This window comes from Ambystoma mexicanum, chromosome 12 (assembly GCF_040938575.1).
Source record: "Ambystoma mexicanum isolate Mex_15411 chromosome 12, UKY_AmexF1_1, whole genome shotgun sequence".
NCBI lineage: Eukaryota > Metazoa > Chordata > Amphibia > Caudata > Ambystomatidae > Ambystoma > Ambystoma mexicanum.
This window is the reverse complement of record NC_090936.1, coordinates 84,646,892-84,671,095: the sequence shown is the minus strand read 5'-3', so window position 1 is coordinate 84,671,095 and position 24,204 is coordinate 84,646,892. Positions and strand designations below refer to the sequence as shown.

General features: G+C 46.1%; 1 protein-coding gene across 1 annotated transcript in view; it reads left to right on the top strand.

Moving 5' to 3' along the window:
• CCDC146 (coiled-coil domain containing 146) overlaps positions 1–24,204 on the top strand; it is a 1,748,551-nt gene that overhangs the window by 1,057,493 nt on the left and 666,854 nt on the right. Inside the window, exon 11 of the mRNA XM_069628051.1 lies at positions 17,602–17,788. Coding sequence (XP_069484152.1) covers positions 17,602–17,788 — 187 coding nt within the window. The remainder of the gene's footprint in view (positions 1–17,601; positions 17,789–24,204) is intronic.

Below are 24,204 nucleotides of genomic sequence, written 5' to 3'. Positions count from 1 at the left end.
CTGCAGAACAGGAAGGCCGACCGTTCCAAGTTTGATGCTCGAGTAGTTTCCAAACCGCCAACTCCTTCCAAAGGAGTAGACTCCGGGGAACCCATGCAAATAGGGGGTCTGAAAGGTCCTCTAACACAAAAGGAGCGGGAAAAGAGAAAACAGTTGCAATTATGCCTATATTGCGGAAACTCAGGGCACTTTCTTCGAGACTGTCCGGTGAAACCTGCCAAGAAGGCAGTAGGAGCTGCAGTTACCAAAGTTACAAACTCTGAGCAGGGAAACGACCTCGCCCAACAAGAATAGAGGTCCTCTTGCCGAGCGTGAAAACCAGTTCCGTGACCTCGCATTTCGTGATACCTATGGTCCTCATTAGCCCTGATAATCCGGATCGATTACATGCAATTGAAGCTTACGTCGACAGCGGTGCCATCGGCAATTATGTGGATCAGGAAATGGTTTTGAGGATGAATCTAACTCTTTGTCCCAAGGCTGTAAAGGACGTCATTACTACAGTGGATGGTACGGAGATAGCCTCCGGGCCAGTAACGCATACCACTCAAGAGGTGACGCTAGTAAGTCAAGATGGACACCATGAGAAGATCGTGTTCGATGTGATCAAGGCCCCTCACTTTCAGATTATTCTAGGAATACCTTGGTTAGAGAAACACAATCCTCTGATCGATTGGCGAGCAAGATCGGTCCAGTTTCCAGAATGTGTCTCTACTTGTCACCCTCCACCTGGTGTTGCACTGGCAGCAATTTCTTCAGAGACTCCCCAGTTACCTCCCGAATACCTAGTATACCAAGATGTTTTCCGGAAGGATCAGGCTAACACTCTACCTCCTCATAGGTCTTATGACTGCCAGATAGACCTGATACCTGGATCTACTCCTCCTTGTAGTAGAATTTATGCCCTCACCGAGCCTGAGAACCTTCACCTCCGACAATACCTGGATCAATACCTGGCGAATGGGTTTATTCGTCCTTCCAAGTCCCCTGCTTCTTCAGCTTTGTTCTTCGTTCCAAAAAAGGAAGGAGACCTTAGAACTTGTATCGATTATCGCTCCCTGAACCAGATCACCGTTAAGAATAGATATCCGTTACCTTTGATCCCTGAACTCCTGGACCAAGTCAGAAAAGCATGCATATATACAAAGCTGGATCTTAGAGGAGCTTACCACTTGGTACGAGTAAAAGAGGGCGATGAATGGAAGACGGCCTTCCGCACCAAGTATGGGCTATTTGAATATCAGGTCATGCCCTTCGGACTTTGCAATGCCCCGGCCGCCTTTCAATATTTTATGAACGATGTCCTCAGAGAGCTCATAGATGTGTGTGTTGTTGTTTACATTGACGACATCCTCGTTTATTCTTCATCGGAATCTGAACATCGGAAACACGTGAAAATGGTCCTCGAAAGATTGCGTCAACACAAACTTTTCGCTAAGTTGGAAAAATGTGTTTTCAACGTGACTGAAGTTGAATTCTTGGGATTCATATTATCACCTGGCGGAGTACGTATGGATTCAAAGAAGGTCGATGCAGTTCTCAAATGGCCATCACCATCCTCCGTAAAAGGTGTGCAAAGCATGTTAGGCTTCGCTAACTTTTACCGCAGGTTTATCCCCAAATTCTCTCGAATAGTCCAGCCCATCACTGCCTTGTTAAAGAAAAATAAACGTTTTGAATGGACTACCGAGGCGGAACAAGCTTTCCAGGATTTGAAGACTAAATTTATCTCTGCACCAATCTTAAAACACCCTCGCCCCGAACTCCCCTACATCGTGGAAACTGATGCTTTAAGCCTTGCCATGGGGGCAGTTCTATCACAAACGGACCCGGTAACCAATCAGTTGCATCCCGTGGCATTTTGGTCCCGCAAATTCTCTCCTCCTGAAATCAATTACACGATTACTGACAAGGAACTTCTGGCTATCAAGTCTGCCTTTAAGGCTTGGCGGCATTATCTGCTGGGGGCCCGACACACCGTTACTGTGATTACGGATCACCGAAACCTGCAATATTTGAAAACCGCAAAAGCCCAATCCTCTAGACAACTCCGTTGGGCATTATTCTTTGCCGAGTTTGACTTCATAATTACCTATCGACCTGGTACAAAGAACGGTAAAGCTGATGCCCTTTCTGGGATGGGAGTGGAAGAACACTTGATCAACCCTAAACCTGTACCAATCATTCCCGATCAAAGAATTCTGGGTGTAATCGCCACAGAATCCATAGAGGAAGTTAAGGATAAAGCCAGGCAACTTGTAACTCCAGCAGACATACAGAATTGGCATCTGCAGGGAAAGGACTTTGCAGTAAAGGACAACTTATTGTATTTCCAAGAACGATTATACCTACCCAGCACAGATTTACAGAAAAAAGTAATCTCCTGTTATCACGATTCTTTAATGGAAGGTCATCCCGGTATGGCCAAGACCTCAGAAAAGATCAAGCGCTACTTCTGGTGGCCGTCTTGGAAAAAAGATATCAGAGACTTTATAATGTCCTGTGGAGTATGCGCCCAAAACAAGAGTCAAAAGGAAAGACCAGCAGGCCTCTTACGCCCTATTGACATCCCACCTCGCCCTTGGCATACGCTTTCTATGGACTTCATCACCGATCTACCGCCATGCTCCGGATACAATACGATTCTAGTAATCGTGGACTTATTCTCCAAGATGGCGCATTTCATTCCGCTCAAAGGCTTGCCAACAGCAGCAACTCTGGCCCGAGAATTTCTCGAAAACATCGTCCGACTACACGGTTTTCCTTCGGTTCTAATTTCGGATCGAGGTAGTCAATTTATTTCTCATTTTTGGCAAAGTTGCTGTCGGTCAGCTCAAATTGATGTGAGACTATCGACCAGTCACCACCCTCAGACCGACGGACAAACCGAGAGGACCAATCAAACTCTGGAACAGTATTTACGCTGCATGCTGCAACAAACTGAAAAAACTTGGAAAGACATCCTTTGGATAGCCGAATATGCCTACAATAACTCTGTCCATTCGGGAACTGGGAAAACACTGTTTTTTCTTTTGTACGGCAGTCACCCTCGAACCTCGGAGTTGGATCCCCTCCAAGATCTTGAAACACCAGCAGTAGACTACCTGCATTCTACAATCACCCAAGCCTTTAAGGAAGCTGTTTCTCACCTTCAAAGGGCTAAAGAACAATACGAGAAAGGAGCAGATCAACATCGGAAGGAAGCCCCTCAATATCAAGTAGGGGACCAAGTCTGGTTATCCACCAAATATCTACCTCTAAAAGGGCCACGCACATTAAACCCAAGATACCTTGGTCCCTATTCCATCACTACCATAGTAAACCCAGTAGCGGTCAAGTTGGACTTGCCCCCGCACATGAAGATACATCCGGTCTTCCACGTCTCTCTATTAAAACCCGTGCAACCTCAAACCCGACTAACTAAATCTCCAAAACCCATCCTAGTTGATGGAGAACTCGAGTTTGAAGTCAAAAGCATTCTGGACTCCAAGATCTCCAAATCTAAACTATTTTACCTAATTGACTGGAAAGGCTACGGCCCCCAAGAGAGATCCTGGGAACCTGCTGAATATGTCCACGCTCCTCGCCTAATCAAAAGATTTCACCGAACATTTCCTGACAAACCAAAACCCCCGGAGAAGCCCGGTTTGGGAGGGGCCTTGTGGGGGGGTACTGTCATGATCTCTGCTTCCAAAAGGTCAGGGTTTTCCCAACTCCCTTGGAAGCAGATCCATAACCCAGGTTCCGAGGGCCAACCAGTCCCAATTGGGACCTTTTGGACCCAGTCCTGGCACCAGTGGCACCAGGCTCATAGATATGCCCAGTCCCAGCGCTGGAAGCGCCGGGCTCATAATGCTTGGGTGGACTTACCTGCAACAGACCATGCTGCTTACTTGCCTGCCAGTTGAGCCTCTGATCCTCTTCTGTTTGGAACTACTTTTCCTGTTGGGTGGGGCAGGAGCCACTACTGGAAGCTATTTAAACCACACCCGGTGGATGAATCTTGCTTTGCGTTATTCTGCATCCTCTGCAGCAGAACGCTCATCGTGTCTTCTGCATCGGATCCTGGGCCTAAGGAAAAAGGCTTACCATCCTGAATCCAGTCTTCAGCAACACCTATAAAGACAAGAAAGAACAGGTTAGCATTCCGGCATCTGAAAGACAAAGGCTTACCTACTCTTCGTGCGCTCCGGAGGTCTTCACACTGCATTCCGGCATCTGAAAGACAAAAGCTTACCAACTCTTCGCACGCTCCGGAGGCCTTCGGCGCTGCATCCTGCATCTGAAAGACAAAACAAGGTGCGTTTAAAGACATTGGGGAACTTTAATACTCACGTGCCATAACTCCTTTCCACATCTAACCCAGTGGGTATTCCGGCACCCTGCAGCCGCTCCGAACTCGTACCTGCAAAATAAAAGACAGTTAGAGCGCATCGTGAAGCAGGCAACAAGCGCTTACTTACGTGCTTCCAGGCGCTTCTATTCATCACACGGACTCCATCTTCAACTCACTTCAGCCCGTCATCCGCCATCGCCGGAACCCTGCAAAACAAGAGACATCATTACTAAAGACTTTAAAGACTGTAGAATTACTCGAAACTTACCGTTCGTGCAGTAAACGACGGACAGCAGTCCTCTGAAGTCAAGAGGCCTGCGCTACCTATCCAGTGAAGAAACTGGTTACAGCACCCTGCCCCGAGGCAGATGGAGAGCTCGGCATTCACTTACCTAAGGTGAGAGCGTTAACCTTTGGGGGTCTACTGGAGAGCAAAAAAGGAAAGAGATAGGGACACCCCAATAACCCCAGTTCATTAATCCCATATTTTCTATCTGCAGACATCTTACTCTTGAAGTCAGGCATACAGTGCACAGAGGTCCAGCCCAAAGAGCCAACCGGGTGCTACACATCACCTTTGAAGATACGGTAGTCGCCCAGTCAAGACCGGCGCCTCTGCGAGAATCAGGTGAGCGTTACAATATCCTGTTCTTTTTGCTCAAGGTCCAGGAGCCGAGCCTCATACTGCATAGTGGTGATGTCCCCGGATTGCTGAACACTTTCCACGGCATCCAGCCGATCCTCGACTTTGGCCATCTTCGACTGGAGGTCAGTAACAGTTTCTGTTAGACTTGTTTTAATTGACCTAATCTCTCCAAGAAGGAGGTGAATATCAGATTTTGTGGCGCTGTCAAAGTCGTTGCCTGGTATCTCCGAGGTGCTCTGTACTTCATTTTGTTCCATCGCCCGTTCGTGCGGCTGAACTTAGGCAGAGTTGCTAGGGTGCCTGGATCCAGCTTGCACACGGGTGGGGGGCGGGCGTCTGTCGTTACCTTGTGAGGAGTCGCATACCGGACAGCGATGGGCAGTTGGCGCACTTCAATGTAATCAGATTGCTTAAGGCTGTGATCGCATGACCGGCGCCTTGCTCTTTGAAAGTCTGGGTGCACTCCTTCCCCCTATTTGGGTGTCTGCGCGTTCCGATATATGCCCTCAAAGTGGGATTATGTCGTACATGCGCGATCCCCTTCGGTACCACTGAAAGTGGGCTGGGGAGAGTGTGCTGCTGTGGTTTATGGCTCTCTTTGGATTGGTCTGCTGTGGGGGCAAGCATAGTAGTAAGGCAGTAGTTACTACCAATGTTCGTTTCAGGCCCCGGTGTAAAAGTCACATGCAAGCCCACACTTTTGCCTCTCTGACCCCCCACCAGATAAGAAGAAATGAAAGAGGCCCCTAGGTCACGTGACTTCCTGGACTCCTGTATTTCACTGCATGCTCTCAGCAGGTTGCTTTCCGTGTGCCTTTACTCCTACTAAAATTGTCCATCTAAGTGCTGATTCCTCTGGTCCTATTTAGAGCGAGTTACTTGCTGTGGTTGAGGCCACTGGGATTTCTGCTGGGGGCTCTTCTCTTATGCGTGAGAGGGCCCGCGTCTCCAGCTGTAATCGGGCTCCGGCTCAGTAGGTGGGAGCTTGAGAGAGATCTTGTGCAGGCTGGAAGGGGGAGGGGCGGGGGGGCCGCCGGCAATTCCTTTCATAACAGGGTTTATCTGATGCCCACGATGCCTGCTCCTTACCGAGAGCACCCACGCACCTTTGCGGTGCAGCTACTGCGCTGCGTTCGTCCCACGAGTCCGCCGCTGGTTCCAGCTCACACAGGGGCGGGTCGTCTGCTCCGCAGCGCCGTTCAGCTCAGGAGTCCGCCATCTTGGAGGCGGTGAAGCGTCTCTCGGCGTTCCCCGTTCCAGCTGTATTTCTGTCCAAAATAGCCCTCGATTTCACTCCAGACTCCGTCTATGTCATCTGGAGGCGTTTACATTCAGTATTCTTCATTATGGATTACAAATGCTTTCCTTTTTTCCGTTGTATTCCTCGATTTGTGCGCACTGGAGAGGGAGACACTGGCTTAGGCTGCCGTCATGTCTGCGCCCCCTGGTGGTCTCCCCCCTCACATTTGTACAAGCTCTGAGGAACAGCACCTGCCCGAGGACGAGCACTTGTTACTTTTCATGATGCCTACACCCGGGGAACCAGACCCGACCAGGTCCAGCAACCCCGGAAGCAGGCATCAAGTTATTTTGAGCAAGCCTAAAAACCCCTGCTAGGGGCTGTTTGGGTGCAGTCCTGGCCCCTATGGCGCCAGGCTCATAGAGTAGAACTTACCTGATGCAGACCATGCTGCAAGCTTACCTGATGCAAACCATGCTGCAGAGCTCCAAGCCAAAGGAGGCTTGGAAGGGACTATTTTACCTAGGGACTATTCTTTACTCGGGTGGGGCTGGGGAGGAATACTTACCTGGGACTACTTTGGTGGCTATTTAAACCACGCCGAAGAGCAGCACACGCTTCGCGTTATTCTGCATCCAGCAGCGTAACGCTCACCGTGTCTGCAAGCCTGCATCCAGTCTTCTGCCACGCCCGCCTCGAGTCTGCAGCTCCTAGAAAAAGGGAGGAACAGAAGGAGAAGAGGTTAGAATAAGAGCAAAACCTTCGATCCTTACCTGAATTCCAGATCCACAGCGTCTTCGAGCTGGAAGAAAGAAGCATTTTACGTGTGCCGCCTCGCCTTCTGTAGCACCGCGCTGAACTCAACGGCCTTCGCAGCATCCTCATGATCCACTGCATCCTTCTGCACGTTCCAGCCGCACTCTGGCACCTAAGGGGAACACAAGAACAGCAAAGGTAAGCCAAGGGAATAAACAGAGGCAATAGTAACTACCCCCATAGACGTACCTGATTACCGTAGGGGGTACTATTCCTCTTCACGGGTCGGCGCAGTCTCCATTGCATTCTCGCCATACCCCGGCCCCTAAGGGGAACAAAAGGACAACAAGGTGAGACAAAAGGACAAACAAGGGGAACTCTTCTCACCACAATAGACTTAACTAATTTTACCGCCGGAGGCATTATTCTCCGAACTTCATATTTTCTCTCCACACCTGAATAAGGGAGCAAGCCACAGGTTACATTCTGGCCTTATTTTAATGAACTGTGTAGGATAAGCCAAATCCTTACCTGAACTTCGTCAGCTACCACGAGGAACTCTTTGCTGGGGTCAAGCTACAAACTGCAAGGAATCGGACAAGAGTGAAAGTCAGACATGTGAACTCTTACGAACTACATACTTTTCGGAGTCAATATTGTTCTGGAACTCACCAATTCCTTCGAGCCAGTGAAGCAACTGGTTATCAACGTGCCCCTGCGCTCAATGCAGGATGGAGAGCTCATCTTTTCAAACCATGAGGTGAGACTATAAGAGGGGACATCAAAGGTGATCACTGGGGAGAACAGCGGGGGTGGGGGGATTTACGCTCAACTCCACGGGTGGTTAATTCCCTTTCTCCATTTGCAGAAGAATATTCCTACGGGCCAAGCAAATGAAGCTAGGTTGGCCAGTCCAGTCCGTCATCTCGGCCCTACGCGTCACATTGGTGGAGACCGCAGCTGTCCAGTTCAGATCGACGCCTCTGTGGGAGCCAGGTGAGCGTAACATTACTACTCGGATCACAAAGGAGGCTTTGGCTCCATGTCCCAGGAGGGATCTGTAGGGGAGCCGGATCAGCCATTTGCCCTTCCAAGGCGTTTCAGTTGGATTCTTTGCCTGCTGCTCTGCTTGCACCCCTGCCGGTGCCTAGGGACATGCATTTGGACATTCTTACGACCCTCCACACCTTGGTGTCGGAGATACAACAGAGACTGCCGTCAGCTCCTGTGTCTGACCCAGCCCACAGTCCTCCTAGGCCTCCGGGAAGAAGTCCTCCCAGACCAAGTCCGCCTAGGCCGAGGGTTAACTCGAGCTCTGCTGGGCCGAAGGACTGTTCAGGATCGAAGCATCAGCCAACGCCACTGTACCAGCCCCACTGACAATTGACTCCAGTGGTGGAGGAACCGCCACTCAATACTGGTAATGAAATGGACACTACTGCGACTCATACCGACGAGTATGACGCTTATGTCCTGGCAGATGGGGAGACACTGGGTCCAAATCAGCCCTCCGAGGGCCTCACCACGGTATGAGGTTGGCTGTTTTCACGCCATGATTTTGTGGGCCTCCCCTCTCTTCAATTTGGTGCCAGAGAAGAAGAGGAAAGAAGGGTTTCTCTTTCAACGCCGGGAGACCGTCATGTCTAACCCTCTGCTGGACGATGTCTAGGAGTAAGGTCTGGCCCTGATGAAGGCGGCAAAAACAGCACCCCCCAAGAGAGACAGGCTGGAGAAGTAGTGTCCCTGACTCGGCTCCCAAGTGCTTGAGATTGCAGCCTTCGCCAGACTCTGTAGTGTCTGCCACGCCAGGAAGCACTAGTGGAATCAGTCCTCTTCTATGGTGCCCCCAAACATCTACCCTTATCTGGACGACTGATTCATCCACTCACGCTGTCACGCGCTGGCAGTCCAGCACACTGTGGAGACCATTCGCCTTCTGACGTAGCTCAAATTTTCCATCGACTATCCGAAGTTCTGAGTGAGCCATCGCAGAACGCTCTGTTCCTGGGCGCCCTTCTCAAAATGGTCTAATGCCTGGCTACCCTCTCGGAGGAGAGGGTGACCACCATCCTGGGGAAGGTTCAGGGCCTGTCATCAGCGCAATCCACAACAGTGCGAGCCATCAAGCTGCTGTTGGGCATGTCGTCTTCCTGCATCCACCTCATTCCATTTTGCATGCTCCAGGTGAGACATCTTCAAGAGTTCTAGATGCGCGGTGGCTGCAAGTCGCGTGATCCTGGACAGACAGGATCAACCGCAACCAGGAGTTCTGGCAAGCTCTACAGTCGTGGGAAGTGCGCCACATCTGACGCAAGGAGTTCCTTTTCATATTCCACCGTACCAGGCCACAGTGACCATGGATGCCTCCCTGGAAGTGGAGGCCTCCCTGCCTCCCATGGACCCACACCAGACACTCAGTCATCTGGGCCGCCAACTCATTCCTGCCTCAATTGCGGTCGAAGGTGGTGCAGATCTTAACGGGGAACACCACCACCATGTTCTACATCCGGCACTCTCCCTGGATGCTCAGTCTCTGTGGCGCTGGGCCATTCATCAGCACATGTTCCTCGTCCCATTTCACCTGGCAGGCACCAAGTATACCATTGTGGTCTCACTCAGTAGGGAGCAGCAGCCCTGCCACGAGTGGAAGCTTCGTTAGGATCAAGTATCCCTTCTCTTCCGCAAGTAGGTTCAACCCCGGATCAACCTCTTAGCGACAGCGGCCAACTCAAGATGCCAGAGGCTCACTAGCAGGTTTTCTCAGCCTAAAAAGCCTGGGGGATGCCATCTCGTTCCCGTGGTAGGGGCTCTTCCTATATGCCTTCCTTCTGATTCCACTCTTGCTACGTTTGATCAACACACTCAGGCAATGGGCCTGATCACGACTTCGGCAGTAACCCTTAAATCGGGCGGTAGCGCGAATACCGCCGAATTTAAGGGTCCTCCGAATCAGAGCTTCGGCGGATTTCGCCCCAGCTCTGAGCTGGGGGGAAATCTGCCGAAAATACACGCTATTACCGTCGGCGGGAAATCCGCCAGCGGTAAGAGTGCGAAAATTCCCCATTGAGCCCAATGGGGAATGGGGCATTCCCGAATGGGCTCAATGGGGAATGGGGAATTACTTTACTGCAGAACTCGTGATCCGGCGCTATTAGCACCGGGGAGTTCGGCGGTAGGGCTATTACCGCCAGCGGTAATAGCCAATTCGTGATCAGGCCCAATGTCATTGGTCATTGCAGGATGGTACTCATCGCACCGGCATGGCCACGGCAGATCTGTTACTCGGACCTGTTCCGTCTGTCAGTGACGCCGTCCATTAGATTGACTTCCTGATCTTCTCTCCAAAGAAAACGGAACAATACTGCACCATGAAACAGCATTGTTAAGCCTCACAGCCAGAATCCTGCAGCCCTAGATTTAGGGCATTGTTACCTGCCGCTGGAATGCAAGAAGATCCTGGCCAAGGCATGTCATTGTCGCGCTACAGCCACAAGTTGAAATGCTTCTCAGTGTGGTGCAACACTCAGAAGATTACGCTGCTGCGAGTCACAGCTCTGTAGTACCTTCTGTATCTGCTTTCCCTGGACAAGGCTAGCCTGGCTTACACCTCAATCAAGGTGCATCTGGCTGCCATATCCCATTACACCAGGCTGCCAGGTAAGCCATCAATGTGGTTGCACAGGCTCGTCTTCGAGTTCCTCAAAGATCTCTCCAGGACATTTCCACCAGTGTATGCTCCTGTTCAAGCTTGGAAGCTCAACGTCGGCCTGACTAAGCTCATGGGGGCCCCATTGAACCAATGTATCAAGCCCCTCTCATGGAAGATGGCTTTCTTGGTGGTCATCCTCTCGGCCAGGTGGGTTGGGGAGATCCAGGCCCTCTCTTGCAAGCAGCCATACTTTTCTTTCCACGCTACGAGGGTGGTGCTGCGGACCCATCCCAACTTTATGCCAAAGGTTCCTTCAGAATAACATATCAACAAGCCTTTGGTTCTGCCAGTTTTCTTCCAGAATCCTTCTATGCTGGCGGAAAGGACGTTGCATTCACTGGACGTTGCTCGTGCCTTGAATTTATATGTGGCACGCACAAAGGACTTCAGAAGTTTTGTCAACATTTTGTGAACTTTGTATCTGTGTAGGCCCGTGAAGGCCCGGTCGAAGGTTTCCATATCCAGGTGGCTCTCCGGCTGCCTGTCATTGTCTGTCCAACAGACCTCTTCCAGGCTGTCCGAGAGCCCATTTTACCAGAGCCATCCCTGCAACAACTGTGTTTCTTTCTGCTGTTCTGCTCGACAGCAGGGCAGAACAGAAATTACAGTTAAGTAACTTGTTCCTTACCAGGGGAATGAAGCAGGGGTTAGATGGGGACTGAGTAGGAGAAACTACAAAACCCATACAGATGCAGAAAGATGCCTGACCAGAGGGTGTGTAATGCCCCCAACACACTTTCTGCTGTATATCAATGGCCGGAGGAAAAAATGATTGGCTGTACCAACGGATGCCTCATCCCTAGCTGGTGATAAATTACCAGTACTGTGGATTGCGGATGATGCTATTTTAATCTCCCAGACTCTGTCTGGGCTTAAAAAAAATTGTAATTGTTCTCAGAGTTCTGAAGCAAAATGGGACTTGGAATAAATGCCAGTAAAACGGAATCTATGATCTTCTAAAAAGAAGGCAAAAACCTCTATGTAAGTTGTCCATGGATGAGGAGCACATTGAGCAAGTAAGGTGTTATGACTTTTTGGGTTGACTGCTACCTGCAAATGGGACCAACATGTAGCCAAAGCAGAGGGAACACTTCTTGGATATAGTGAGGCCATCACCACATTTCCATATGATTATCCATGTCTATACGACCCAAGCTAGGCAGGCTGCTTTGTATGGTGCTGAGCTTTGGGGTCATGTGAACTGTAGGAAGCTTGGCACCATTGAGAATGGTTTCCTAAAAAAAGAATCTATGGCTTCCAATTGGGACATCCACAATGTGTATCCCTGAAGAGACAGGTTTACCACCTATTTGGGGATATTGTGGCCCTCATGCCAATTTTATACTGGCTAAGATTGTGGAGCAAGCCCGAGCTACATATGTTTAGAGAGGCAGCTATGGATGTGTTTTACTATCCTTGAGTATCATTTGTGCAGTGGTTTACACATGTAAAAAGAATACCATTTATTAACTTTTTTTATTAGTGTGGTACAGTTATTTCAACTTTACTCACATCAACATTAAAAAACTATACATAATAAAATAAATACAAATGAGTTGAATAAACAAAATAAAATAGAATTAAACCAGAGAACGCAACCCGTTAATACAAATATATTGTATTTTATCATAACAAAAGAACTGCCTACAAATCCATGGGTAACAACTTTCAATCCCCTTTCATAAAAAAACACCATTTAAGGCTTGTAGTTCTCAGCTTGCAGTATCAGGAGTCAAATATGTTTTTATGTGCCACAAATGTTGGATAAATTCATTACAAAATACCTCTTTTTCAGGCCAACGCTCACATCAGAGTTATAGGTCTGTTACTATTTATACCCCACTGGTGTATACTTCAGACACAGAATAAGTCAACCTAACCAGCTTTTCCTCGACCACAGCCCAGACTCTTGTAACAGACAATACCATGGAAAAGCTCGGACCAGAAATACAGCGTAGCCAAAAAGGTTCACTCAGTTTCATCTAAACTATTGACATGAGCACCATAATTTACATCATAAATGTAGAGAAGGGCAGGACATGATGTTAAGACATGGCGCACCGTCTCCAACATTCCCACATTACAGCATAATCGCCAGGTCCATTTTTCCCTTTGCAAGTAGATCCAGACACCTCTAACCGCCAGGACATTCAGCTTGTTAAATATGATTAACATGAATATCCTTCTAAGCTTAGGCAAAGGAAACTGGTAAATGTATTGTTGCGGCCTCTTAAAGGTAAAATACATCCTAGCAAAAGTGCTTAATGATTTAACTTTTGCAACATAATCTTAATTATATGACAAGTTCCATCCCTTAACACATTTCTTAAAGGATTTCATGATCAGCCCAAGCCTGTCTTCCCACACTGGTGACCATGCAATTTCATCAAAAAAACATTTTGTTTAGCTCCTTGGATGCTCTCCGTAAGCGAGAAGAATCCACAACTAAAGCTTTTTTGATTATACAAAGCCGTGAATCAGCCGTCATAATTGTAATGTAAAGGTTTCCTCTGCTAATTTTAATAAGTACAGCCAAAGAGGAAAGCCCCATCTAAAGCCTAATTGATTCGACAGGTGTTCCGTTGGTGAGCCCTAGATTTTTACGCCACAAGGTTACCGCCACAATTTTAACCCAGATATCTAGGCTGACATAAGAGGCTTCGAAGGCATACAGTATCCCTGCTACCAATTGTTGCCTGTATACCCTTACAAGACCAATCAGACTATACCCTGATGCGCATTGCACAAATTGCTTAATCAAAAGCATTAAAGATAATGGCTTTAACTTCCTTTTTTCTCAAGATTTCACACTCACCACTCTTCTTTTCTATGTCATATCCTAGATACACATAGCTACTGGTCCTAGGGATGCCACCCTTTTCGGCAAGAATTATCGTTTTATCAATCTTTGGCTTACCAAAGCACATAAAATTGGTTTTATGCATGTTCACGGACAATGCATTGCCTTTCGCATAGTCTAAGACATCATGCGCACTTCTGCAAATTCCAACATATGTACTGTTGAAGACTACCACATCATCCGCATAGGCTAGCCATCCGATTACTGAATGGCCTAGCCTAGGAGGGAATAATCTTATATCCTTAAAGTCAGAGAGTAAGAGATTGAAAAGAAGAGGGGCCAGCACACATCCCTGCCTGACCCCTCTTCTTATCTCGAACAGAGCATATAACTCCCCCATGCCATTAAGCCTGATGCACACTCTATTGTCTACAGGGGAAAAGCAGGCCTTCTGGCACACCCATCTATGATAGTTTCTTCCACATAAGGATTCTATCAATAGAATCAAAGGCAGCTGTAAAATCAACAAAAAGAATATACAACAGTGAGGCGCCTTTGATTCTTGCCTGCTGGATTTGGGTGTTTAATACTAAGATGTTGTAGGGAGTTGACATGTGTAGGTGTGGGCCTTTGATCACTGTAACCAAAAGCAGGCCCACCCTTAAAGAGTAAGTACACACTTTGTCCGTAAAGCAAGTTTATTGTACAAACTAACCCGTCTCCCTGAACCACACAAAGAACATGCATTTTATACAATTTGCAACAGTTAAAACACTCAAAAAAGGTTTTGTTACAGTCAGCCCCCCACACGATTGGTTAAACCTATACAATGGAACCCTATTCCCTTTAGTTCCCACACTTCTTATTGGATGCTTTCATCTAAGCACCATCCTCTGTAACTTATAATTGCATGTTTCATATTTACACTACACCCCTCTCAGGAGCCTTTCTATATACACAATTTACAACTTACAAAGTATTTCAATTATTACAGGTTCCATCTGGTTAAACCCTTTACCCCTGCTTGTGACGCACATGGCTATTCTGCGCATATTCCATTGATGTAAAGATGAGAGCAAACACATTTCCTTTTCATCTATTGTTGCGAGTTTTATTGCCCAAACATGTTGGTGTCCACATTTCATTCTAAACTGTACGATTTACCATTCCAGCCAACATGGTCCCAACCCACATCTTGAAAACTCTATTGAAAATCTATGATCTATCGGTGCTCCTTTCCCCGCAAGCAGCCCGCATCAGGTTTACTTGTCTGGCCCTAACACGTGGCCGGAATATTCAATAACAGACTCCTCTATACTTATAGAGATTGCATCTCCCCTTCACAATGCACCTAGTCCATAAAAAACACCTGCCTGAAAACGGGCTATCTGATATTCATCGCAATAGACTGCTGCATTTCCCCAACCTTGTAAAACTCGTTTTTTAGTCACACAGAGTTCAATTGCCCAACCCAGGTTTTTAGCCAGCGCAATTCCTAACTTGTCAGAAAACAGATCTGTATATTCATACTGCCCAAAACCTATTTCCCTAGAGACCCCCATACATGCATGTTCAGGACTACCGCATCCCCTCACACCGTTTTTCCCATTGCACATCTCTTACATTGCATGCACATGTAGAGCTCCCCGCTGCCTGATTGTTACGCGCTATGTAGCATGACACACTTGTATTGCGTTTATATTGAATCAGCAGTTTTGACACTTACCTTGGTGTGCACATGCAATTTGAAAAAGTGTCGGCTAAAACACAAACACAAAAAATAACGCATATGCCTAATTAGAACTCTTGAAATATTATCAATTCTATTCAAAATTAGGAGAGTAATTTTATTAAAACTAACTTATCTATTGCCAGCCTCTATTACCAACCTCTTAATTGTTGTGTCAATCACTTAGTCAGCTGCCAATGTACCTATGATAGACTCAAGAGTCTTAGTTCTGTCACAGAAAACATAATGTTCCAATGTCACTAAATGACTATGTGCAGCGGCATGTTCACTGAGCACTATACATCACGATACTCCAAGGTAAAGGGTAAAAGCCGTTACTGTGCTTCAGTGGACGCCGGGAAATGTCATATTCTAAGTAAAAATATTGTATCAAAAGTTTTGACACTTATCTTGCTGTGCACATGCAATTTGAAAATGTATCAACTAAAACACAAACAACACTAAAAATAACGCTCATCTCATTCCCATTAGCTACACTACATTCATGCTAAATTGCCACATTATGTCAGCATCGCTGTCACCACAGCTACCAATCTGGCGCACGCAATTCAAATTTCTCTTTACTTGTGGGACCCTTATCAACCACCACAGCACATGCCCTTTCTAAATCTGGTCTGTAGCAGGCTCAATAGAATAGAATAAATCTGTAATACATTTTACTCATACCGTCTAATAATAATAATCGATCATTTTCTGGGTCTGTTTTACTGCCCATTTTATGGACTGGAACTAAGTGTGCCATACACCTGGAGCAAGGGCACGGTACCAAGTCTTTTCACCTTTTTCAATAGTACGCACTTTGTCATCTCAGATCTGTGGATAACCTTCATCATGGCATTAGAGACCCCATTGGGCCTGGAGCATGCGATTGCTTTAACCTCCAAATAGCCTTGATTATACTTTATGATCAAACTCGACTATGATTAGTCCCATAGTGGGAGGTGCGCATTACTAATCTCTGAATATATCCGCTAAATACCTCAGCCATATCTCGTCATTAATAACTTGTAATGATGCAGGACTATCTTGCCTGTTCGTGTTCCTGAACATTACCCACATTTTCTTAAAATTTCCTTTATTTTTAATACCTCATAAATTACTTACCATGTCATGTTGTATTATATGAGCTAGGGCACAGTGACTCCTGGATGACCACAGGTAGAATCAAGAGTTGTGACAAACAAATTCTTAAATCAGATTATTCGTTGAAGCGTGAGCAGGGTGTAGTGAGGGTTATTGCTATCTCATCTGCTCTGGAAATATACTGGGAGAATAAGAACAGTCAGGGTTATGAACCATACCTGGATATTATGAAACTCTGATTTTTACGTTTGTTGTATTTTAAACTGAGGTTCAGTATCTTATCCGTAGCTACAATACGGAACAAATGGAATGCTTCTGAATCAAATAAATGTCCATATTGCCAGGATAGGATAGAATCGCTTGAACATTTCTTATTAGTGTCCCCTTTGTATATTTCCTATAGAAAGATGTATTTGAGGCCAAGATTTCGATGGCTTGGTATTAACACTGTAAACAAAGATATGTCATTTTGTAGACAGTCCAATTACCTTTCTTATGTGTTTGCAGTAGCCAAATATATTCACAGATCTTGTCTGAGACGAATTGCTTTTCTGAAACTTCTACCCTCAGAGAGTCCTCGATGGAGGTGAATATGTTGTTGTACTGTGTTTGTTTCTCAGTGCTTTATATGTCATTTTAGGGCTAAGAAAGGGTAATAATGTATATCATAAATGAAAATGCAACTATGAGATCTTCTAATGCATGTGCACTTTACATGTTCTAGGATATTGGAACCTTATTTATGCAGCTCTATGTAATTATTTTACGATTCTTCGTGATATGCATGTGTACTTTACATGTTTTAAGATGACATTTTAGGTGTTGATAATATATAATTATTTGTATAACTTTTTGAGATTTGTTTATTGTGGGTTTTATGTATGATGATACTGATTTATGTACTTGACATATTTGGCGCTCAGCCGAAATAAAGTATTGTTATTTTGTTTAAGCAGTTTGTATTTTTATTGGATGGGAAGACCATGTAGCAGCAATGATTTGTGCCACTGCCTGGGTTTCAATGCCTGTCACTGCGTAATGTGGTGAACCACAACAATCTGTTAAGAGGGCGCATGAACTATGCAAGTGGTAGCGGTGGGCTATGGTTTACTGGAGTGTCAGGGTCATGCAAATTGATCCACTAAGCAGCAGAACTGTAGGGGTGTCTGTAGATACTTTAAAAAATGTAGTTGCATAGCAAGTTATCGTAAAACATAAGCATATTGCAAATGTTTTCCGAAATGCTGAATAATTGATTTGCTTTTTTCATTCACTATAAAGGGCATCGATAGAGCTTAATTTTCGTCACGGTCTCATGGAGAAACATATGCAACATGAGTCGCTCACACGGAGACAACGAGAGAAAGAGAGAGAATTGCGTAGTGTGAAGAAGGCAGAGTTCCAGTTGAAGTTCGCACAGGAGGGACTGCTACATACGCAGTCTCATTTAGAAAAAATAAAACTTGAGGTATGGAATAGCACAGAAGCACATCTACACGGATATGGAATGGACTATCGGTTGTAGTGCTATGTTAGCAAATGCACCACAGGCAGAAAAACATTATTCTGCATGAACAAGTTGAGTAGAAGGCACCGCTGACTTCCGATACACTCAGTTGTTTATTGTGATGAAAATGACTGTGCCTGATCACGAGTTTGGAGGTAATACACAAAGTGCTATCTTCAAACTCATTGAGTAATTACCTAGTGACCTGATAGGTCCGCATGATTGTGAGTCAGGTCAACAATACTGTTATTTTACATTTTGGAGTCCCATAAGGCACAATAGGGATCTGGTCATTACTGCATGCAGTAACAGTACACCTGTTATTTACTGCATTTGGTGCTGGTTTTGTGTGGCAGTAAAATCCACCACACAAAACCAGGTGGTAAAATGAGTTTCGTTAACAAAACTCATTATTTGGCAGTGAGGTAAAACACCTGCTACCCTCAATTACAGGGTGTTTTACCACTACCGCCAAACTTGTAATCAGGCCAACATAGTTAAATAAGGAATAGGTGCTTCTTATTCCAGTTCTGCCTTATTTGTTTATTCATTATATTCAGAGACCCTGACTATCTCCACCTATGTGCAGGATCTCAAAGCACATTTTATATTTAAACAAGATTTTATAAAAATGTTTTAATCATAACAAGCTCCGGAGTCAGACGGTATTGAACATAGAAAGCTCATAACAACTTGGAAATTAGCACCCCCCTTCCTTCTCCTAGCGCCCCCACCCCTCTGCCCTGCTCAGGAATATACAGAGTGAAGGTCAATTTGTACATTTTGAACATTTCAGTTGGCGGATCATAAAGGATAGAACATGGGGTTTCACCGTCAAGGTAGGTCAACCAGGTTCAATGCATGCAATCTCTCCGGGCACGAGAGGGCATTATAGTCCCTTTTCATATAAGCCAAAAAGAGCCTCCAGTTAGTCTTGAACGGCAGCAAAGCGTCTTTTATATTGGCTGATAGTTTCTCCATTGCAAATATATTCCATACTTTATCAAGCCACACACTGACCGTTGGAGGCTTTGCCTTCCTCCAGAAGTGGAGGATTGAAAGTTCAGCCGCCAGCAGAAGATAAATTAACAGCCTTCGATCTGCTCTGATACAGTCCTGCTGCAGCACATCAGTGAGTCCCAAAACACACAGTGCAGGGTTGTCTGGAATGTCTGTGTGTAGGATCTCTTTCAGCCTAGATCTCACCTCCAGCCAAAAATTCCGTATTAATGGACACCCCCCTAAAACATGCAAAAGTGTACCCTCAAGGCCGCATCCCCTCCAACATAGCCTATAATTGTTCAGGTTGACGCGGTGTAGGCAGGCTGGGGGTTTATACCACTGTGTCAATATTTTATATCTACTCCCTGATTCATGGAATTATTTGCACTGAAAACGCAGATTTGCATGCCTTTTTGCCCGAAAATCCACATACTTCAAACAGGGATTTTTGGGCAGAAAGGCGTGCAAATCTGCATTTTTGGCGCACATAATTCCATGAATCAGGCTGCTAGTGTCTTGCAAAAGCAGGCACAATGAAATCCCACTACCCCCTGTAAGGGAGGCGCATGGTATCACAAGTATGACACTGAGACAAGCGGTACAGTTTCAAAGCCTTTATTAAATTCTCTGGCTTTGGGAAAACTCCTCCTTTGCCCTATAGCTATGATGGGAGTAGTCTCTACCATCACAAAATAAAGAAAACACAGTCCTAGTCATTCTATGTCCAATCAAAATGACCTATTCTTAAAAAAAATGAATGCCTGCCCTATCTCTTATACAGAAAGTGTGTAAAAGGAATTGTGTATGCAAAGGAAAGTCAGTGTTATAACATAAAGGATCACAAAGTCTGAGTCACCTCTCATCCCCACGTTGGCCAGCACAGAGTAAGGCAGTCCCTATAGACAGGATGACACACTCTGGCTAAGGTTATCAAAAAAAGGCAGTTCAAAACGTGGGTTGAGGCCTGCTTGGCCTTCCATGTTAAAGTCACTTAAGTTCACAAAAAAGTTATTTCACAATTCAACAAAATTCACGTAGGACTCCCTCCGTCAGGCTTGGACCTCTCAAAACAACAGTAGTTCATGTAGGTCTCCCTCTGTTGGGCTCAGACCTCAAAAGAAAAGTACCTTATTTCATGTATATCTCCCTCTGTCGGGCTCAGACCTCGCAATCACTGCACTTGCAGAGTCTCCCTCCCCCAAGCTTTATTCATCAACAAAAGCACCGTCTAGGTCTCCTTCAGCCGGGCTTGGACCTTTCACTGATGTCGAAGACTTTCGAATGTGCAAGGCTTTTCCGCAAACCTCTGCACACCACTTTGACTTCCACTTCTGCTCTTCCTTATCATATTTGCCTCAGTGTCTCTTGGTCTGGATAGTTCAAAAAGTTCAAAGAAGTCTTTCTCTTAAAGCATTCACCTTTTAACTTCCCCTTTCGTCACGGTTAATCTCGACCATGTACCGTTGATATCTGCTGCAAGACACTCGTGCTATTGTTCGCACTCTAAGGCTTTCTTTCTCGAAGGTTCCGCAGGTCTGGCATGAAAAGGGCAAGATCACTTCTCTCCTCTCCACTCTCTCGATTCCTGCTGCCATTCTCCTTCAATTGAACTGCCGCGCCTGATTAGCCGTCTCGTTGTGCTGTCTGCCGTGTTCGTCCTGTGCTCTTATGCTCCACTTTTTATCCCTGTGTGGGTTTGATGGGGCTGTCAGATTTGTGTGATTCGGATTAATTGCCTGTTAGGTAAACGGCTCTGGTATTAGTCTGTTGTCCTTTGCGTTGTGTGAAATTGTTTGTGTTGGGGGGGGGGCAGTGGTTTTGAATATTCTATGTGAAAGGATGGGGAAAAGGTGTCAAAGGAAGGGTGATATCGCGTGTCACCCATCGGTGTCCCACTCCCCGAGGACCCAATAGCGATGGCCGTGTCCTGGCCGCCTGGATGACAAATCCCTAGGGACTAGCTAGAGAGACACCTTCAGGTTTCTCACACTCCACAGCCAGTCTGAGGGGCTTCTTGGCAGAAAAAGCCCCCCCTGTGCTGCCATTCAATGGGGTTTGGTGCTATGGGCCCATTAGGCAGGGGGACAGGGCCCCCATTGCAGCCGCTCCAAACATTGCTCTCTGCAGCGTTTTTCAGATTCAGAGGGCTCCACTAGCCTTTATACTCCCCTGGATTCACCGCCTCTTGTGCTGCTGGCTGTTGGAACTCTGGTGGTAGCCTGCCGCGCTGTAGAGCACTACGCTCTGTCCCCACCGGAGGAGAGTCACCCAGCTACTTAGTATGGCCCGTGCCGGGGGGGCTGCGTGGTCCACGGGCACCGCCTTTGGCACCCGACTCTCTGGGCTGTACAGGGGGCTGCACAGCTCACGGCTGCCCCCTCATCTCCACTTCAAAGTCTCTGCTCTCCTTGGCAGCTGCCGTGATGGTGCGCCGGGCGCTATGCCGGTTCCTCCAAGCTGCCTCCACCATACGCTGCAGCAGTCTCCGGGCTCCGCAAAGTGATCACTGCGTCCCCTGCTTTTGGTGTCACTGCGGGAGGAGCGGATGGGAATCTTCGAGTTGCCGTCGCCATCGCGGCCGGGCCAATGGTCGGAGCAAGTACGGGTAAGGTGTCCTACCTCTCCGCCATCTTGGCCACGTCCTTCTCAAAACACATTTTTAAATACAGAGAAAACTCTTTGTTTAAAAATATTAACCATGGCCGTGACTTTTATGTCAATTATGCTCGTTGTATGCCACGCTTGTTATTCCTACTGTATTATTCACACTATACAATACCGAGCATATTGTTGTTGGTCATGGTGTACTTTGTGAGCTTGTATGTTAGGGCCTCTTGTGTATGGCTTTTCTGCTGAATTATCTTCTACTGCGTTATTTTGTGCTTGTTATTCTGCACAATACATTCCACATATATTGTTGTGGGCCAGTGTGTAGGCATTTCGTGTTCTTTATGGCTATTTTTATTGTGCAGAGTTGTATTTCATGTTTGTTCTGGCTGTATTATTCGAAGTATCGTGTTGTTGGTTATTCTGTGCTCTTGAATGTGGTGCCTGCTGTGTATCATTATTATGCTGATAAGTATTTTGCTCACATGATTCTGAAGGTATAATGTGATCATGTAATTGTGGGGTTTTATTGCATTCATGATGTTGTCACTCCAGACCACAAGGTTTTTATCAGTTAATGTAATTTGTTTCCAGCATTCTTTTTTTACCATAAATGTTGAGGGAGCTGTGTTTGGATCCGTCCAGATCACTTGCTTGCCATATTTGGTGAACATTTATGGACAAGGTCAATTGTGGCAGAGGAAACAATGTTTGACTTTCCAATTTAAAGTGTCATGTAATCTTAAATGTGAGTCCATAGCTTCTGTCTTTTATATATTTATATATTTCTCTGTCACTCTTGATCTCCCTCCTTCCCAGCTGATTGGGAACGCCTGCAGCCGCAGGCGCCCCAGAAAAGTTGTCTGCAAAAGATAGCTGTAACTTTAAGAAATGTTGAAAGGGAAGGGCCTACGTCATGTGTGCGTCCCTCCACACGCTGGGCCCACACCTCACCACTACATCACCAACATTCCTCACCCAGTTCCTGTTATTCCACCTACTGGGCGTGTCTGAATTTTAGCTGCGCTGCGACTCCCTTTTCGGGCCATTTCTTTTCTGCTGTCTATCCCTTTTTTCTTAGTGATTGGTTCTTTATTTTTTCAATTTGTGGTGCCTCCCTCTACGGATGCCGTATGCAACAGGTTTCAATCAGTGCATCCGTTGCTGTAAGCTTTTTTCTGCGGCCGATCCCCATCATTCCTGGGTCCGCTGTTTGGGTATACATCACCCGGTGAGTATCTGTGTCTTTTGCCGTGAGATTCACCCGAGGTCTCTCCGTGTCACAGCTGGGACCAGTGCCGAAGATGACTGAAGACTTTGTTCGGAACAGGAGGGAGGCCGACATCTGTAAGAGGGGGGGACTGTACATTCAGGTGAGGTACTAGTTTCGGCACTGGCCGTCGGTACCCAGGCGAAGACTGCCTCCTCAGTTCTGGAGTCTTCACGGGACCGTTCAGGGGGAAACCCCCAGCCTATTCACCTGAAAGTACCTCTGGGTGGGAAAGCACTAGTACCTCCATGTGGGAAAGTGTTAATACCTCCAGGTAGGAAAGGGTCTCGGAAGTCCCACTAGTTTGCGACGTCTGAGTGTATGGACTCCTTTTTCGATAAAATTAACCTTACAAGGTTAAACGATAATCAATCAGCAAATGTTGATGGTCCCATTACAGAGGAAGAATTAATGATGGCAATTAAAAAACTCAATAAAGGAAAAACACCAGGCTTGGATGGCCTCCCGGTTGAGTTTTATCAGGCATTGAGTGGTGCACTAGTACCGTTCTTGTGCACTCTGTATAATGGTTTCATGAGAGATGGGGTAGTTTGTCCAACAATGAGAAAGGCTTGTATTGTAGTACTTCCAAAACCAGTCAAAGACTGCAAAAAATCTGAAAACTACAGGCCGGTTTCATTATTAAATGTTGACCTCAAACTATTTACAAGGATAATGACTAATCGTCTTGATGCATGTATCGGTGAATTAATCAGTAGCTTCCAGGTTGGTTTTATGAAAGGCAGGCATGGGTATGACCATATTAGAACACTAATAGATATCATGGGACTGCCAAAGGAGAAGATTCAGGATACTCCTCTGATTTTTATGGATGCAGAAAAGGCCTTTGATAGGGTCAATTGGGCTTTTCTATACCACACTCTCAAGAAAATGGGATTTGGAGGCACATTTATAAGACTTATTAGGACATTGCACTCATCAATTAGTGCAAAGGTCTGGGTAAACTGTGTTATGTCCTCTGAATTTCTTTTGTCTAGGGGTACTAGACAAGGATGCCCGCTGTGGCCATACCTCTTTAACTTAGCATTAGAACCGCTAATTGCATACATAAAACAAGAGCAAAGTCTGCACAGTCTTAAATTTGGGGATAGCGAAGTAAACGTTTTGTGTTATGCAGATGACATGACAATTATCTTCTCAAAAACACGACAGAAGGATCTGAAAAACTCAAAGGTAGGTTTACAGAAGTGGGACTGTTATCTGGTCACAGGATAAATTGGGGAAAAAGCGTGGTCTTCCCTCTAGATGTTGGACAACCGAGGAATGTAATAGGTTCCTGGGATTGTCAATGGGAATATGAAAAGGATGGCAGAATACAAAGTTTCAATAATATTGGAGAAAATCACATGAGAGATTTTAAAATGGGGTCAATTAAAGCTAGGACTATGGACTAAAATTAATGCCGTAAAAATGGTACTTCTACCAAAGGTGCTCTACGTCATACAATCTATACCTCTGAAGTTCTCAAAAAAGGTCA